This window comes from Hemicordylus capensis, chromosome 3, assembly GCF_027244095.1.
Source record: "Hemicordylus capensis ecotype Gifberg chromosome 3, rHemCap1.1.pri, whole genome shotgun sequence".
NCBI lineage: Eukaryota > Metazoa > Chordata > Lepidosauria > Squamata > Cordylidae > Hemicordylus > Hemicordylus capensis.
The window spans coordinates 356590127-356609395 of NC_069659.1; the positions used below are offsets into that span (position 1 = coordinate 356590127).

At 49.1% G+C, this 19269-nt stretch overlaps 1 protein-coding gene across 5 annotated transcripts in view; it reads left to right on the top strand.

The window, feature by feature from the left end:
• The window catches only part of TP63 (tumor protein p63), a 139234-nt gene that overhangs the window by 91730 nt on the left and 28235 nt on the right, over positions 1-19269 (top strand). For all 5 annotated transcript variants that reach the window (XM_053312303.1, XM_053312302.1, XM_053312304.1 and 2 more), the window contains 3 exons: positions 15223-15409; positions 16379-16494; positions 17138-17247. In XM_053312303.1, the coding sequence (XP_053168278.1) occupies positions 15223-15409; positions 16379-16494; positions 17138-17247 (413 nt within the window). The remainder of the gene's footprint in view (positions 1-15222; positions 15410-16378; positions 16495-17137; positions 17248-19269) is intronic.

Here is a 19269-nt window from a genome sequence, read left to right on the forward strand (position 1 = left end):
GGGTTAACCCTAACCCTAACCCTTTCAGCATCTGCCTGTATCACTGCTGCCCGATATAGTATCAGCGGGAATTTGAACCGGCAACCTGCTTGTTAGTCAAGCATTTCCCCGCTGTGCCACTTAAGAGCTGAGTTACATTAAAATAAAAACAACTAAAATCAATTAACAGTTACAATCTCACAGTAAAGGCACTCACAGAGTCTCTCTCTCTCTCACTCACTCACACACACACCAGCACTCGTGCATCAGAAGCAAGGTCAGGATCTGGAGCTTCATGCTCTCAGCCACACCCCGTGTCCAAGTAGAGGAACAGGCATCTACCACTAGGTGGCTTTTCTACCCCAGTTGTCGTCTGAGTTCACCTAGAACCCAGATTCATGTGCTCCGACTTTCAGCCGCTGGGGTTTGTGGTGGATGCTGTGTGAGGACTCTTTCGGATCAGAGGGGGACTGTGTCCCACCGCTAAGCAAGCCCGTTGCCTCTTTCCAGGCCCACACTCTTCTGTTCAGAGGGCTTGTGTGTCGACACCTGAAGCGGGAAAGGAACATGCCGTGTGGAGGAAAAGCTTTGCATTGAGCTAATCCTGCAAACTGGGCATAACTCAGGGAGGAAGTGTGTGCGTGTGTGTGTGTGTGTGTGTGTGTGTGACCACGGAGGTGGCTTGCTGGTACCTGTCCTGGGATCTCGTTAGTATCAGCAGCAGCTCACAAAGGAAAGCTTAGGGGGGCCTTTGGCACTGGGCTCCTCCATTACCTTTTCTGCAAGGGGCAGGGAGATGATCCTTCATCCTAATCCCCTTGGTGAGTTAAAGGTTTAGAAGTCCGAACAAGCACATACCAAAAATGCTTGTGTACTTGCTGCTCTCTCCCTCTCCTCCCACCCCCAATAGGGGTTTGTTTTATGAAATCAAAGCGGAGACTCCTCGAGCTGGCTGGCTGGCTGGCTTGCGTGTGTGTGCGGCAGATGGGTTGGCTTGGAGGAGGAAGGCATGATGCTACTTGCAAAGTATGCACCGACAAGACCAGAGGCGCCGAGCGCTTGAAAGCCGGGGAGTGCTGCGTTGGGACTTGCCTCTCCGCAGTAGCCTGCAGGGCTGGTGAGGAAACTGGGGACGCTGAGGCCAATTGCTCTGGAGTGGAGCCTGACGAGACCTGCCTATCCTGGGTTGGGGGCGGGGGGGGGGAGGGGGGGTTAAATGTGTTTGAAGTCCGCCGGAAATGTACTGGCCCCAGCGGGGCAACTCATGGACAGGGATCCCGTGCTGAGTGGCCTCAGGTCAATAGCTGCACCTCTTAGGCGCCTTGGTTTTTCCCCAGGAGTTTGTTTATTTGTTTATTAATTAAAAGATTTAATATACCGCCCCATCCATAGACTCAAGGCGTTGTACACAGCAAGAACAGCATCTGAGATTTTTTTTTTTTTTTTTTTTAAAGCACTTAAAGGGCAAACACCTGGCGGAAAAGAAAAGGTCCCCCCTATTGTTGATCCCCCACTGTTGTTGGATAGTATTGCTCTTAATTTAAAGCAGAGGTCCTCCATGTTGGGTCCCCAGATGCTGTTGGGCTGTAGTTCCCATAATCCCCAGCCACAACGGGCCATTGTGGCTAGGGATGATGGGACTTGTAGTCCTCTGCTAACTGAACAAAAGAGGCACCTTTTTAAAGTGGTGATATTATTTATTGAGCAGGGGGAGAGCAACTGGCCCTATCCATCCCCAGCACAGCATCCCTCCAGTGGCTGCTGGTAGTGTCTATCTTATGGTTTTTCTCCCCACTTCCTTTTTGCTTTTTAAGGTTGTGAGCCATTTGGGGACAGGGGGCCATTTTATTTATTTATATCTATCTATCTATCTATCTATCTATGTAAACCACTCTGGGAAATTTATTGAAAAGTGATATATAAATATTCATTGTCATTTTCACCCAACAACCCCCAAGGTTGGAAACCCCAATCTAAAGACTTAAGGATCTTTCCACACATTATGCTTATATGTACTCCTAAGCAGTCGGTGAGGTGGTAAGTCAGTGTCTGGATTGGACCACTTCAGAGCCCCAAGAATGAATGTTGTGATGGATCTGGACCATGGGGGAGCGGGACTTAACTCCATCCTTGGTGCCATTGTCCCAATGAAATTGCCCCTACCTCAGAGCTGCTTGCTCTATAGGGGGCTCAGCTGGGGGACAACTTACAGGTATCCTGCAAGTACCCATATGTTTTCTTCATAGGACAGATAGCAGTTTTGGAGAGGAAAGTTAACTGAGGAAATGGGGAAAATGTTTAGCCTCCTTCCCCCATGCCACAGTCCTCCAGAATACAACCTCACCCTCCTATAACTGCTATTGAGCTTTTTGTTACTGTTGCTTTTTGTTTCAGCAAAGACAGGAAATCCTCTTTGCAAATTTCCCATGCACCAGAGTGCAGGTATAGCGCCGGTTCTCAATGCTCCCCAGCAGTGCAGAATAGCCTCTGCCTCGTGTTCCTGGATGTCAGAGTTTTTCTTCCTATGCAGAGAGTCTGCAGTGCTTCTGCACTTGAAACGCAAATTCTGGGACCTCGTATGCCAATCTACCCCCCACCCTGATTTAAAACTAGAAGAGAAAAATTAGAAAATGCAATTAGAAAATGCATACCAAAGGCAAGTCTAACATAGACCTATTAAGCAGTTTTTTAAAAAAAGAATTCCCATTGCAAGGAATTTGGTTCAGCCAACTTTTGCGTGTCGACACACCCACCTGTATAGGGGGAGAAGTGAGGTTGTTTAGACAGAGAGAAGGTCACCAGTGAGCTTCATGGCTGAGCAAGGTTGGACATCACTTAGATGTGCAGAAGACAGAAGGGGTGGGGTGGGGTTGGGTTACGTATGGCCAGTGCAGGATAGGCAGGCATGCGCACACGCATGCCCCCACATACCATCCAGCATTAAAACTTTTTAGTGATAACAGCAAAAACTTTAACGAATTCTACCCATACTGCTGAGGCATAGAGGAATGTATGTGTGCATGTTCTCCTAATGAAGGTTGAAGTTCTTGAATTTAAACATCCGGGCACTTAGGAAAATCATAGCATTTTGATAAGATCATACATTGCTAGAGCAAACAGAATCCAAAAACATGGGGGTTGCCTACTGAAATTGGTGGCACTTGCTTCTGTTTGTCTCTCTCACTGGTTGCCACATGATGGCTAGTAGCTTAACTGAGGTTTTTCAAAAGCTTAGACAGGCACAGAGTCGATGCCTCTCTTGCCAGTCCCTATATATTCCGAGAGTTGGTCTCTGCCAGCCACGTACTGACGGGATGAATATTTCCCCTGTGCTTTGCCTTCCCCTTTCCCTGGGGTGTCTGGCTGGCCACTCTGTAGGCCTAATTCTCATAAACAGTGAGGAGGTCAACCTGTTTCTCGGCTATATTCCTCTGGCCGACCGGTGGGCACTTGCTCGCCTGGTGAAATGCCCTGCCAGACCAAAGGATTCCCTCCCTGCGCAGAGAAAATTATGAGCTGTTCAGGAGAAGAGTTCTCGCCTACTTCCTTCCTGACGCGCTAGTGGAGGGCGGGGGGGCATGTTGGTGGGAGCCTTCAGCAGCCTGAGCCCCCACCTGCAGTGGGAATAGCCCAGAGGCAGGGTGCCCACCCCGTTGGTGAGGAGGAGACTTCATCAGGTGGACTGTCGGATGTGGCCCAGAGTGGCGGCGCCTGAGCCTCGCAGGCCCTTTGCTTTCGCCGCGTTCTGTTTCCGCCCTGTGCATTGTTTGCCTTTGAGAGCCACCGAGCTGAGATCTAGTCCAGCCGCTGTGCCAGGCAGAAAATGTGGGGCAAAGAGTGATGGAAGGGGCCTGAGCGCTGGGCACGGGTGGAGTGCCAGGCCCCAGCCTGCTCCTTTCCCCTCCTCTCCTGAATTGCTGCCTGGAGGCGATGTTTCTCCATCCTGCCTGGCCGCCTCCCTCCCTTGTTGCCACCACTCCCCTGCCGCCTTCTGCCTAGACAGTCCGCCTTGCGGGTGAGCCAGCTCCCTCTGTAAGAGGGACGGCCAGCTGCCGTCCAGTGTTACGAGCTATGCCCCTGCCCAGAGGGGGCAAAGGTGGGGAGCATGGCACATGCCTTCCATTTGCGGCATGTGTGTTTTGCAGTGTAAACGTTTCCCCTCCCAGTTGGCCGTGTCGAGCTTCCCCCAGCCTCCCCTTCTGCGGTTCGTGGCGGCACGGATATGGGGGCCCCCGCATGCCTGATGTCAACGTCTTCTGTGGGCGCGGCTGGCCGGGGGAGGAATGCGCCTCTCCCAGCTCCTGCTCAGGTAATTAATCCCTGCAACTGACAGGTGGCAACAGGCGGGCTTTGGCTGGGCTCTCCTGAAGTGCTCCAAGGGAGGATTTTCAGCGCTCATCATCATCCATGCTTCTGGGATGCATCTGGAAAGTGGGGAGAGAGAGAGAGAGAGAGGTCTGGCTGCGGAGTCTCTTCTGCAAAGCAACTAGCATCTGCAGTGTGTTCTTGGGATGGAAACCTTCATGTTCTATCTACTTTCAGTGTTCTGTGTCTGGAAGTGGTCTACAACAGCCCTCTTCTTCTACTCTCAGCAGTACATTATTTTCTCAAATAAACCCAGACGTACATATTCTTGGCACCTTTCTTTCCCAGAGGTTCACTTCCATTTGGAAGACATTCCCTTGATTGATTGATTGATTGCCATCAAGTCGGTGTTGACTCTTAGAGACCACATAGAAGCGACCGCATAGATAGATTCTCTCCAGGATGATGATCTGTCCTCAACTTGGCCTTTAAGGTCTCTCAGTGGTGCATTCATGACTGTCATCTTCGAGTCTATCCACCTTGCCAACTCTCAGGGCTGCTCAAAGCAAAAAGGAAACAATAAAACACCTCAGGACTCCCATGTTGGCTCTTGAGTGTAGACAGCCATTTTTTTTAGCAGCAGCGGTAACAAGATTGCATTTTCGGTGTTCAAAATACAAGGTCTTCATAATCCTTATTGCAGTGTTGTAGGTTAGGCCAGGCCCATTGACCCCATATTGGAAACTGAGAGGGTGGATGTTTGAGACTGGGAAAGTAATGGTTTGCCTAAAGCTACACTGGAGTATTTGTCTGAAGGGAGATGCATTTACGAATGGTGGTGGTGGCTTGTTCCATGTCTCAGAGGTCTGACCCTAGAGCCCCATGCAGCATCCCAAATGGAGTGTCCAAAGTGGGGCTTGCTCAGACTTCTGGCAAAAAAAATACCCCAACCCAGGCCTTCTCTTGCACAGGATTCCGAATGAAGGAGTGCCCCTTGGGAAGGGTGTGGCTGCTCCCGAATCTTTGCCAGAGAGGTCCTGCTTGAGGTTTGTTTGGGGAGAGCTTTGTAGGATGAGGAAGAGGGGCTTGCTCCACCATGGCTACGCCTCTGGAGGCTCAGCTGCCCAGTACAACTGTTTAGCCCAATACTAAAGGTTTCAAGGGGGAAAGAGAAGGCCTTTTTGTTGAGCTGGCTTTTCAGAGAATTCCACCTAGTAGGCTCTGAGTCTTTAGCCTCTTCAGGAACTGAGTTGCAGGTTTTTAGGTGGAGGAGAGCACGATCCTCCATGCCCCGTTTTCTCCTGTTCTGTGCCACCCATGCATGGCCCAGTGGCCCCCCTGTCTTGTGAAACTGCAAGATTTTGAATCCCATGGCGTGGAATGCAGACCTATCTAAAGTGCTTGCCTTGCGTATGAGACCCCTTTGTGTTCTTCTCTGGCTTGGGTTAATCTCTCCTTTCCCTTCCCTTTTACCCACCTACCCCCTGACCTGTGACAGCTGCCATGGCAACTGCAGGGAAGGAGGGGGAAGTCTCTCTCCTCCCACCTCCCTGGTACCCTGGGGAAATTGTAGTTGCTAGGGCGCCCAGCACACCACTATAGCTGCAGTCACCAGGCAAGGGGATTTGGGGGGCCCTATGGAAGGGAGGTTGGGGGACATGCACGTGAATGTAGAGCACCTGTGATGGGGGGTGGGGAGAGGAGAGGGTAACTTTTTCCAAGAGTTCACCTCCAGTCTGTAATTGCTGGTCCCAGCCTGAATCAGATGCAGGAAATGTGCTGTTCCTGCGCCTGCCCAGTGTTCCCTCTAAGGCGTGCGCATGTGTGCACACTCACAAGATTTTTTGATGTCTGCTCAGTAAATTTTAGATCCCGCTCAGGTTGAATCAGGAAGGCCCCATTCTGAATGCAGGTGCACACTGCCACCAAGAACAAAACTCATTCAGCACATACATGAAAAACATTTAGAGGGAACACTGTACCTGCCCCTTCTTGCTTCCTGCATGAGCCTTAACACAAGGGTGCATATGTGCCCGTGCACACGATGTTTAAACTGAGGGAGGTCACAAGGAGGGGCGGTTGTGGAATTGGTCCCCAAATATGCGTTGGCTGTGGAAATGTGGAATGGGTTGTCTGCTAGACTCTGTTGCTCAGTTCTTGCGGGCATGGAAACCTCCCTGCGACATCAGGGTAGAGACTGTACTTGTTTTGCAGGAGCCATGTGGCATTCAAAAACAGTGTGCTGCTCCTTCAGGTTTGTACAAGGCCCATAAAATGCGCTCCAGGAGGGGAACCCATGCGCCTCCCGTTGCAAAACAGGCCCGTTCCCTCTGGTGTCCTTTTTCATTCCCCAACTGACATTGCTTTTTGAGAGCTGGACGCCGTGTTCTCTTGGGAGTCCTTTCTTTAAAGGGATAATAGTTGTTGTACGTGTGGGTCTTTTGTTGACATATCTGAAGGGAGAAGGTGGGTGGAAGGAATGGGGTGGTGCGTTGAGAAATCAGACAGGTGTTAGCTGGTGCTGCTTGGCATCAGGCATGCGTGCGGGGTGAGCAGGTTGCCAGCCAGGATGCCAGGAGTATGTAATATGGTCTGTCTCGTGGGGCAGGTGGTGAGGGCAGGGCTGTGGGCACTGGAATGCTATTTTTCCTCGTAAACCTTATTATTAGTCAAAGGGTGGGAGTCCTGTTGTCTTCAGCAATTCCCCTGAAGAGAACTGCTTATTTGAGCATGATGCAGAGCCCTTGAGCCCCAAGGGAAGGGTCTGGGAGGGTTTTTCCTTTTGAAGTCGCCTCCTCCCCCAAGAATGGCTCCCCTGGGCTGTGTCCTGGGTGCACTTTGGCTTTTGCGAGGTCTCTCCTTGCACAGAAATCCTCACCATTAATAACCATCTTATTTATTGCTTTGTATCCCCCCCCCTGTGTAAACGGCTTTGAGAACTTCTGTTGGGAAACACTGTATAAATATTTGCAGCAATACAGATGTTGTGAACCGCCTTGGGATTTGTTATGAAAGGGATATAAATAATCCAATCAATCTCCTCCTTTGGGGTTCTTTGTGGGAGCTCATGCCCTTCAGCCATTGGATCCTAGAGCAGGGCTTGATGGATCCCAGGCGCCAGGGAGCCATGGCACCTAGAAATTTAATGGGGGGGGGGGGGCTAGACTAGGATATTCAGAGGTAGAGCTAAATAAATAAAATAAAATAAAATCTTTTTGTCCCAGGCAGCTCAGTTTCTGATCAAAGCATTTCATTTGTGAAAGGGAGGAAGATGAGCCCCTAGCTCTATAGTGGAGAAGGTGGCTTTGTATGCAGGAAGTCCCAGTTTGGATTAGGGATGTGCGCGAAGTGTTTTGTGCACATCTGGGGAGAGGTGGCTTTAAACGGAGAAGGTGGGTCTGACTTGCTCCTCTGCCGCACTGTCTGTCTTAAAAGCCATGCGGCTGCTGTGCACAGCGGTGGGAAGCAAGTGGCTTCTGCGCATGCGTAGATGCCATTTGTGTGCTGACATTGCGCACAAGCTGCTGAGAGCAGCACAGCAGACACACCCCGTGGCCTTTAATACAGGCAGCGTGGCGGAGGAGCGGCAAAAGGCCAGGTAAGACCCACCTTCCTCCTTTTCAAAACTAACACTCGCTCCCTGCCATAATGATTCAACTGGGGCCATTCGAACCGTTTGGGCGCCTCTTTGATGAGGATAAAGCTGCGACTCTTGGTGCAGAACCCTAGAGTGGATCCTTAGTATTGGTGATCCGTCCAGAGAACAATGCTTATGGGGCAGCTATATAAATACAGTTGTTAATTTCCAGTAGAAAAGGCCTTGGCCAGCAGGGCTGGAAAAGAGATCCTGGAGACGAAAAGACAGCTATATAAAAATACCCCTAAGCAACAGAGGTGTGGAGTCTCTCTGGTTCTTCTACATGGTTCTGTGCCTGCCCAACCAGGTGTGTGTGTGTTCTTGTGGCAAAAAGAGGGTGACTAGTAATGCTCATCTTTTTAATACGGTGTTCACAATGGCCCCACAATGCAAGCCCCCTCAGCTCATCTTGATTAAATCCAGGATATCAATTCGATATGACTTTTTCTGTTGAAGGAATCCTATTCCCAGCACCCTCACACACCCGCTCTGGGTGACACAGATATGCCTAGTGGAGTTGCTTGTGGGGGAAAGGGGGGTCGGTCTCCAGAGAGGCCTGTTAGCTCAGTCGCGGCTTGTTATGTGCGGGCCCTGTTGTGAGCTGGCGGGCCTCGCCTGTCGCAAATGGCCGCTGGAACGGCAGGAAGGGGGGTTTCAGCGCCTCCCCTCCCTCCTTATTTCTGCCTCGACAGCAGGTCCTGTGTGGACAGATTTCCATGAGGCTTCAATGAACTGTGGCCTCTGAGTGGCTCCGGGGTGATACCTCTATCCCCTTCCTCGGCTCCGGAGGTAAGACCCAGCCGTGTGGCGTGGCTGGAGCCCTGGGAAGCCCGTTGGTCCCATCTCTGATGCCGCCTGCCCTGAGGAGAGCTTTCGCCCTCCCCCCAGCTGGCCTCCTTGGAGCCAGGAGGAGACGGATCTCCTCTTGCCATCTTGTTTCCCCACTGTTTGTTTTCCTGTCTGGTTTGGCTCACACCGCTTTCCCTTCTTGGGTTTGGGGGTTTCTTGAGATTTTCACGTAAGATTCCTGTGAGTTCAGAAGGGCAGGCGGGGGAGTTTCCCTCCATCTTGTTGAGGTAACTCGGACTAGCCGGCAGTTCTGCCTCAACAGCCAGTTTCATTTGCAGGTGATAGTTGACCGATTTTACTTAGCAGCAGCCTTACTACATGTACGGCTTTCCCCATACAACCCTCCACATGGGCTGTTCGGGGAAATCCTAAAACAAGCTGTTGGTACCCAACAACTTTGGCACATCCCTGCACACGGCTAACTTGGAAACAAAAGAAATTCTTTTTGTATTCGGAAGATTGTGCGTTCTAGGGCTGGCAAAAAAAATTTCATATCCTCCTGCCTTTATAAAATGAAATAGCTTTGCTTTATCAGGAACCAGACTATTGATCTAACACTGGGAACCCCCCCGATCTAGGGTAGAATAGTCTCTTTCTGTAGGGATGTGCCCGAATTGTTCCGGCACCTCAATGGAGAAGCGCCGAAACTATTCAGGCAGCTGCATCCAAAATGTTTCAGCGGGGGTCATGTGGTAGCTTTAAGAATGAGGCACGCAAGTCCTTACCTGCTCTACCACTGCCCTGCCACTGTTATAGTCGTGGCACTGTCACCAAAAGTGCAGTGGCATGCACATAGCTGCCATGCATGTGTGGCAACCATTTGCATGGTCAGCATGGTGTTGCTGACCACGCAAGTGGCCGCCACAACACTGTTGCATGCAGTTCAGTTTATTACAATCCTTGATCAGATTTCAGCTCAGACCCAGATTAAAAAAAACCTTAAGAGTAAATATTAATACAGATATATAAAAATACATATAGAAGCTATTACATAAAGGTAAAATAAGATATGAAACAATCTAAAAAAACCTAAATTAGCCATTTCTAACATACTATGTACGTATCTTACTTGCAGCCGTTCAAAATCTGGCTACCTTCTGCGAAACATCAGTGTGAATGTCAGAAAAAAGTAGATTTATGCAAAACCCATCAGAATTTTTTTTGATATCTTAAAACAAGAGGGGCAATATATCTAAAATGTAAATCATGATAAAAAGAAAAGTAGAGGAGCACATGGCCAGCTCATTGTCTCAACATCCCAATTTGCACAAGGGCTCATTCTCTCCAGATAGCGGAGAAAATAGATCGGTTTTAACCCAAAGTTGAAAATAAAGGTCCAGGCAAAGGTCTCCCAGCTTAACAGGCCCACTTCCAGACACAGCTTTACATTAGAGACCCAACACGGGGAAGGACAGCACCGCGGCCGGAATAGCGGCGAGGCGTTGGTGGAGCCTCATGCTCAACGCTACCATTCTCTGCCCCTCCCCCTCCCCTGCGGCCACTCTCCGGAATGGCAGTCGTCCTCCAAAGTCCCCGGAAAGGGTTCTTGCCACCGAAAATTGAACGTGGGCTTCTGCTCTGCCACTGAGCAGTTGGCCTTCCTCCTGCCCCTGCATCCGGCCTCTCTGTGAAATGTGTGTTTCTTGGTGGTAAAGAAACGGGTGTTAAAGTGAGAACTTCCCAAATGTTTGACTGAACAAGGTGGCCCTTTGGGTGCTGCTTCCCTGTTTTGCTCTACAGTGCCAGGCCGCAAGCAGGCCACCCAGTTCCATCTGGAAGATGCGGAATGAGGCTGCTGTAGACAGCAACTGTTAGAGGTGGGAGCTGGTTCAATTAAGCCTTTACAAAAAGATTTGGTTCACAAATCCGGGCGTTCTGCTCCCTCAAAGTACAAACTGTTAGTACTACAAAGTGCAAACTAGAATGTTCCCTGAGTTTCAAAACGCGGGGTGTAGTCAGAGTCCCTGGGTTCCCATCACCCAGCGCATCGGGCAGTTGGGGTGGGTTTTAACTTCCTTAATATGGGCTACTGCCGACTTGTGTTTTGCTTTGTTTCTTGGTGGGGAAGGGGTTGCAGTCCCAGTTTGCCTGCCTCTCCAGACTCGTTGCCCTTCGTGGTGTGGCTCTGAACAGCTGGCGAGGGGGTGGGCGGGCAAGGGGAGAGTGTTTGGCGGGTTGTCCTTATTTCCTCCTTGAGGGTTTCCCGTGGGGACATCTGCCCTGGCCATTGCTGGAAATGGGATGCTGGACCAGTGAGCCCTTAGTCTGGTCCGACATGTTCTGTGATGATGAGGGTACAAGTGGATATGTGGTTAGGGAGATCTTTTGTTTCTTTTTTTTAAATGGGGGAGAGCAAAGAGACTGGGATCGCAGTGTGGAAGAGGGGCTGACCCATTTCTGTCCATGGAGTTCCCCCCGCCCACTCCCCAACTGCTATTGCCCATATGGAAAACGTGTAGGTATCCTAGAATATTTAGAAGTTCCACCCCAAGGGACAAACAGCAGCTTCTAGTTGGGGTGATTTTAATCAAGAGGAATTATGCAGAGAAATAATTAAGCCACACCCCTCTTCTTCTCTGCCCTGCAGCTATTAATGTATTTAAAACTACTGAAGATGCTAATCGCGCGTCTCCCACATCACAGCTGGTTTGGCCCTAAGATGCTTTAAAAATCCCCACCAGACTGCATGTTGCTTCCAACACCTTGTTCTGCCAGACTAGTTCATTAAAAGCTTTGGTCTTGGGTTTCATTAACGGTATTCTTTTTAATTACGAGAGCTTACTAAATGAGAAATCTTTGAGAATCGCTTTCGTTTAAAGGGAGCCTTTTCCCCTCGCCAAACAACTTGCTGTTCGAGTTGAGTGTTGCAATCTGGTTTTCTTTCTTTCTTTTAAAATTGCCTTGCTTGGCACGCTCCTGTTTCCGCAGGCTGTGTAAACCCTTTGTGTGCATAATCCTTAGCTTGCGGGCATGAGAAAGAAAAGAGATTGTGCAATCTGACATTGTCACTTTTTAAAGAGGGTTTAAGGCTTGAAATCTTTACCATGCCATTTGTTGGAGTGGCCTAAATCATTTGGGCATTGGGTGGCTAGGGTTTTTTGTTGTGGAGGAATAAGCAACAGATGAGTTCATATTTTTCAGTTTTCCTGAATCACGCTTTCTCTCCCTTTCCATGCAGCAACCTCTGGCACATGAATACTTTTTTCTCCCTCCTTGAATATCCATCGCTAATCCCTTCCAGTGCCACATTACCACCCACCTGCCTAAATGTTCTTGCCAGAAACGTATTACCCAGCAAGGATGTGATGGGCAAGCTTGCCTCAGTACATGTGTGTTCCTGTCGATCCTTTGTTTGAGCAGTTGGTATCACGCCCGGGAGCAGACATCCTTGTGGGCCCTTCTAAAGCAAACAGCCAACTCGTGGGCTTTTGTTGTCATTTCCTTGGAATAAATGAAGGGCTGGGAGAGAGGAAATGCCAGCCATTTCTGTGGTTGCCGTGGCCAGAGGGTTTTCATCCAGTGTGGAAACAATGGACAGCTCTGGAATCTCCCAGACACTTGGCATGGTGTGTCTGTCTGTCTGACTTGCAAGGTTCTATGAGGCCTGTATGGGGTAGCAGAAGACCCCAGCGGCACCAGGAAGAGCAAAGTGGGGCGCCCTTGTGCTTTGATCCCTCTGCCGCACCCTGGATTGGTGGAAGGAACTGCTGGCTTCCAGTTGGCCATTCCTGTAATTTAGGGATTCTCAAATCCAGGTCTCCAGATGTTGTTGGACTAGGATTGCCATATTCTGGCTTTCCAAATCCGGGTGCCTAATTTGCATTTTATGTAAATAGGCTTGAAAATGATTTTTGAGCAGAATAGTGACTGCATGTTTTGCTCCATAATTCCGTTTCTACAAGGGCTAGATCTTCGTTTGTGGGGGTGGGTGGGTTGTTTTTTAAATGAAAGCTGAAATCCGGACAAATCTGGGTGGGCTAATCCAGATGTTATTGGACTTCAACTCCCATAACCCCCAACCAAAAGCCACTGGGGCTGGGGATTATGGGAGTTGAAGTACAATAACATCTGAGGACCCAACATTGAGAATCCCTGGGCTAAGCAATCTGGGTGAGATGTTTAAAATCCAGGTGAAACACGAAATTCTGGGGGGCATGGCAACTCTATGTTTGATGCCAACTTTTGTCACCCCCAGCCACAATGGCCTTGGCCAAGGATTAAAGTAGTCTTCCCCACAACATTTACGGACCCAAGTTGTAAGTGTTTGTCCCATGGATGATGCTTCAATGCCCTGCATATGTCGTTTCTCTTCCTCCTGGTGAGAAGATACAGTATGACATGACCCCTCCTCTGTTACTGCCTGGAGACCCTACCTTTTCTGCAAAGCCTTTTTGCACAACTCTTCAGTCCTCATCCCCATCTGAAATCAGTGCATATTCTTGGCCTGTCTACCCCTTCTGTCTCCCTCCCTAGTGTCATTTTCTGGACTGAACATTCCTTGGGCAGTGGCTTGTCCTCTTATGCTTTGTAAAATGCTCTGCAATTTAGTGCTGCATACATAAAAATAAAGGGCAGTATAATAAAGGATAGGTGGTGCAAATGAGCAAGACATCCATCTTCTGTTCTAGCTCACTATGCTGCAGCCTTCCAGTGCACTGCTTTTGATTTCTTGTGGCATGAGATTTGGATTTTTGGTTTTGAAAAGGAAACCTGTGGTAGCATTACACCAGTATTCGTTCAGTGTGCTCTCTCCAGCTGCCCCTTCATCTCCCTTCTTTATGGTTTTGTAGATCCACTACATTTATACAGCCCAAATAAAACGGCTAATATTATAATGCCCTAATACAAAACTATGGTGCAGCCACACCTGGAGTACTGCGTACAATTCTGGTCACCCCATCTCAAAAAGGACATTGTAGAACTGGAAAAGGTGCAGAAGAGGGCAACCAAGATGATCAGGGGCCTGGAGCACCTTCCTTAGGAGGCCAGGCTACAACACTTGCGGCTATTTAGTTTAGAAAAAAGACGACTGAAGGGAGACATGATAGAAGTCTATAAAATCATGCATGTGGTGGAGAAAGTGGAGAGAGAGAAATTCTTCTCCCTCTCACATAACACTAGAACCAGGGGTCATCCCATGAAATTGATTGCCGGGAAATCTAGGACCAGAAATCGAAAGTATTTTTTCATACAACACATAATCAACTTGTAGAATTCTCTGCCACGAGATGTGGTGACAGCCAACAACCTGGATGGCGTTTAGAGGGGTTTGGATAACTTCATGGAGGAGAGGTCTGTCGACGGCTACTAGTTGGAAGGCCACCTCAAGCCTCAAAGGCAGGATGGCAGTGAGTACCAGTTGTAGGAGAGTAACAGCAGGAGAGAGGATATGCCCTCAACTCCTGCCTGTGGCTTCCAGCGGCATCTGGTGGGCCACTGTGCGAAACAGGATCCTGGACTAGATGGCCTCCTTGGGCCTGATCCAGCAGGGCTCTTTTTATGTTCTTATGTCCCCTCTTAATGATCTGACACTTATGTACATCCACCAGTTCAGTCAGCTAGGCTGTGAATATATGTGGTTTTAGTGGCTGCCCTCCGACTATGGAATTTCTTCCTACTGCAGACCCTCCAGAATGCAAGCATGAGCAACTTCCCTCTGCGACCCCCCTCTCCCTGCTTGGGCTGGCTTCTTGGACTTAGGGCTCAATCAGGAAAAGGGCATGGAGATATCATCAGCCAATAGCTTGTTCTATGTTGCTGATTGTTTTGTTGTTATCTGTCAAAGGCTTTGGAACACGGCAGGCTATACTTGTAAATAAATAAACACTTTTGCCAAGAAGCCAGAGGATAGCGATCCTGCTAATTGGCAGAAAGCCCAGGAGGGACAAAAGGAAGCCGCAGTTCATGCCATGCATGAATGACCTGTGCAATTCATTGCTGCAGGATTAGTGGTGCATTTCAAAGGGTGGCATTTGTGGAGTATATGCCTATCAGCAGGAGGGTTTGAAAATGGAACCTCCACGTTCAGAGGCACAATAGCTCTGAGTTACTAGATGGGACAAACGGGCGAAGCCCAGCCTCTTTGTGGGCTGCCAGGAATGCCTGGCCACTGCTGGAGCCAGAGTGCTGGTGTTGGTGGCCTTTTGCTCTGATCCAGCATAGCGTATTATATGGGGAGAGGCAGCAGTGCCGATGTTTTTCTACCCACAGAACGTGAAAAGGCAGATCTGCTTCCTCCACTCAAAGCATCAAAGCCCTGAGCGGGGTCAGCTCCGTCTTCTGCATAAATGTGGATGGCTGTCTTGGTGCGCTTGGTGATGGCGCAAAATTCATCATAGTGCTAAGAGATCTCGGCAGGATGGACGCAGCCACAGGCCTGGAGGCCCCTTAGCATAGCGGGCCAGCACTTTGTATGGCTGCCCTTTGAATTTGCCTTTCTTCTGTTTTTCTAGTACTCCACCGAGCTGAAGAAGCTGTACTGTCAGATCGCCAAGACGTGTCCCATTCAGATCAAAGTGATGACTCCCCCACCTCAAGGGGCCGTCATCCGTGCCATGCCAGTGTATAAGAAAGCCGAGCACGTCACAGAGGTGGTGAAACGTTGCCCCAACCACGAGCTCAGCCGGGAATTCAACGAGGGTGAGTCAGATGTGCAATACTGGGTCAAAATCTTCTGCACCTTGTCACTGGTTGAGTGCCCTTTATTTGGGGTCCTTGACATAAGGAGTGGAGGTGATGGACTACCCCATTGCTTGGAGGCTTCTGGACTTGGGCACCTGAGAAACCTCTTCACACCAATGCAAAACTCTGTATTCCTTCTGCTTTTCTTGGGTCTTGGTACTCTCTTTAAAATGGGCGTAGCAGACCACGAACAATTTCACAGTAGAGTTTCATGGTGCTTCCTGTGTGGGGAGGAAATCCATCTTGCTTGCACATCTACAGGTTGAGAAGAAACCGTGGGGTTGTAGAATCTATCCAGCACAATTGGTTGTAGTTTAAGATAGATTCAGTACAAGCCCCAGAAATGGACAAATTCAGAACATCCCAGCGCTCTTTTGCCGAGAAATCTGCTTCGGCCACTCCCTCACCCCCCACCCCACCCCTTCAGACTGCCCTTGCGCCCTCTAACAATTTTGTAGGGGACAACTACAAGTAATCTTATAGCGCCTTAAAGACAAACACTCTGTGGCATTTGTTTTTGTAGACAAACTCTGTTTCATCGGATGCATCTGGTTTCTAAGAAACTCTTGTATGTTTTCTGAGGCACCTGCCAAAGTATACAGCCAAAAGTATATGGATGAAGTAGCCGTCACACCCCTGCTTAAATTAGAGCACCTGGCTTTGAACAGTTAGACAGTATATGGAGTGTAGCTATACAGTGGCCATAATAATAGGTGCCCGTAAAGGTGACCACCAGAAAATAGCAGAGTCTAGTTAAATGAAATTAACCATCGTGTGGGTGACATAAGTCAATAGACGCAGGAGCTGTTCAGGAAGAACCTATTTGAGAGTCCCCTTTTCAGGCCTTAAAAATGCATCTGTCTACCTTGGGTTTATCTGTGTGCAAAAGACGATTCTTCAACTGCTCTTTGTTGTATGCTCTTATAGGCCAAATCGCTCCTCCTAGTCACTTGATCAGAGTTGAAGGAAACAGCCACGCCCAATACGTGGAAGACCCCATCACTGGGAGGCAAAGTGTCCTTGTGCCTTATGAACCACCCCAGGTAAGCAGGGAGGATGGGACCCTCCCAACCGTGTTGCTGACTTGGGGATCTCTGCAGATGTGCCACGACGATGCTCTTGATAAAGAGGGGGTCTGCACCACTCCCTCAGTGTCATGACACCCAACCAAGTCTTCTGGGGGTGTCTCCTGAAAAATAGAGAGCGACTGGCATTTGAAGTTCAGGGTGAAAAACCTAGACACAGTAGAAGGTTCTTCAGGCTAGATATTTAAGGAGAGAGAAAACAGAGGTTGCTGTGGCAGGTCACAGTGTGGCCTTGGCTGTCTCATGTCCCCAGAGTTTTCAGTCCCAAGTAAGAGGGACTGATTGCAAATAAGCTGGGCTAATCTTGGTTAGAACTAACCGTAGTTAATCCTGATGTGGACATAACACCAAATATGATTGCAAGGAGCCATGGAAGGGAGCATGCAAGTTCACAGCATGCAGATTGGGAGCACTGAATTGGAACTGTGCCAGTCACAGAGCCTTGGAAGGCAGGGAGTCGGGAGTCGGGAAAGGAAGAGGCAAAACTCTTTTGTCTTGGTATTCAAGTAGCCTGACAATATGGGCTGCGCTTCAGCGTACATGACTCAGATTTTGAGCCAAAGTGACTCCTGCTTTTACTTCTGTTTCCTTCCATTTCTAGGTTGGGACAGAATTCACCACAGTCTTGTACAACTTCATGTGTAACAGCAGCTGTGTCGGAGGCATGAACAGGCGTCCGATTCTGATCATTGTGACACTTGAAACGAGAGAGTAAGTCACCATGGCAGGAAGGCAGAGTGGCAAGTGACATCTTCCTGCCCCACATCTTTCATGGAGGATAACATTTTGTAACATTCCCAAAGATCAGGGAACAAGTCATAGTTAATCATTCACCTAACTCCTTTGAATTACCACTGTCATATAACACTGCAATTCCCCAGTCACATCTAGCGGAATGTGCTTCACTGAGTTATCCAAGGCTTGCACTTGTAGAATGTTAACCCCCAGTTTGCATATCCACTCTAGGTTTTGTTTCAGAGATGAAGTTCTCTGGTTCAACACCCCCAGGCTCTTTAGGTCACTCACGCCCTGACCTTGATCCTTTGTGGGTTTCTATAGTTCTGCTCAGGGTCACATCACAGGGAGCGGGGATTGGAGGTTCATGATGGATGGGGGAAAGAGCTCAACTGCTTCTGCAGCTCTGATTTAAAATTCAAACACAAAGAATTCAGGGGTCATAATCAGTGGTCCCTCTAATTCTTTTCATCTGTGTGCGGAATGAGTTTTGTTCTGGGTGGCAGTATCAAGGCAGTGTGTGCAGAAATGCATTCAGAGGGGGCCCTTCTTGATTCAACCTGAGCGGGATCGAAAATTAACTGAGCGAGCAGACATCAGAAAAGGTGTGAGTGGGTGCACATGTGCACGCCTTAGAGGGAAGAGTGGTCATAATGTTTGCCTTGCCTTCCAGTTAGCAAGGGTTTGAACAGCAGCAAGCACTATTAAATTCTTTGGAGGGTGAGCCTCACTTTTTGGTTCATGCTCTCTTTTATATATGTATTAGGGCTGTGCACATATTTTAATGGTATTGTTTGTTTCATGAGGTGTTCTTGCACGAGAGCACCTTGTAAAACAAAACAGAAATCAGTAAAAATCACAGGACTGTCTGATTGACTACACAGAGTCCTTTCATCCTGTACTTAACCTGTGCCAAATGTTGGAGTTCTAGGCCCAACCTAGGAAATGGAATCCCCCTCCCCCCATTTCCCAGTTGAATTCTGTGGGGAACAATCTGATTTTCTTTGCGTTTCAAAATGGCCCTTTCCACTATGTTGTGCTTCCCGCAGTCTGACATGAACTCCAACCATTCCAATTCAATATCGGCGAACTGCTGTTGAATCGGAATTTGGCCAATTTTATTCTGATCGCATCTGTGTCACATCAGTTCCGACATTGCTGATCTGACTTTGCACAGGCCTAGTATGTATGTACATCAAAGAGAATATTGTGTATCACCTGACCGTGGGCGAAAGGCGCTTGGACTTGCCAGAGGCCTCCCACCCCCGCCCCATTTTCCTTCCTGGACTAATGGGGGTTTAGTTTGTCAGAAGCCCAGTGCAAATGTTTGATCTGTGTAGGGCTGCAGAAATGACGGTGGGGGAGGGGAGAGCTGGTCTTGTGGTAGCAAGCATGCATGGTCCCCTTTGCTAAGCAGGGTCTGCCCTCGTTGCATATGAATGGGAGACTTGATGTGTGAGCACTGCAAGATCTTCCCCTCAGGGGATGGAGCCTCTCTGGGAAGAGCAGAAGGTTTCAAATTCCCTCCCTGGCAGCATCTCCAAGAGAGGGCTGAGAGAGATTCCTGCCTGCAACCTTGGAGAAGCTGCTGCCAGTCTGTGAAGACAATACTGAGCTAGCTAGACCAATGGTCTGACTCAGTATATGGCAGTTTCCTATGTTCCTATGAGGGCTTAGACCCACTGGATCCACTCTCTCCTGTGTTACCTGCACATATTTGGGGTTCCGTCTGCACAGGCTCCAAAATGTGGAATCTGTAATGTTACAAAACAAAAGGCCTGAGGGTACAGACCATACGTACTTGCATGCAGATGGGACCCCGAATGCATGGAACAGCAGTATCTCCCATCCTGTCCCCAGCAGTGTGGGTCCTACAGATCTGCGCAGACTGCCTGCCTGCACAGGACTAGAAGGAAGTCCCTGTGAAGCCCGGGCAGCCCACTGTGTCACAGCATATTTACTTCAATGCCACCTTCCCCACGGTTGTGAGCTGTGACA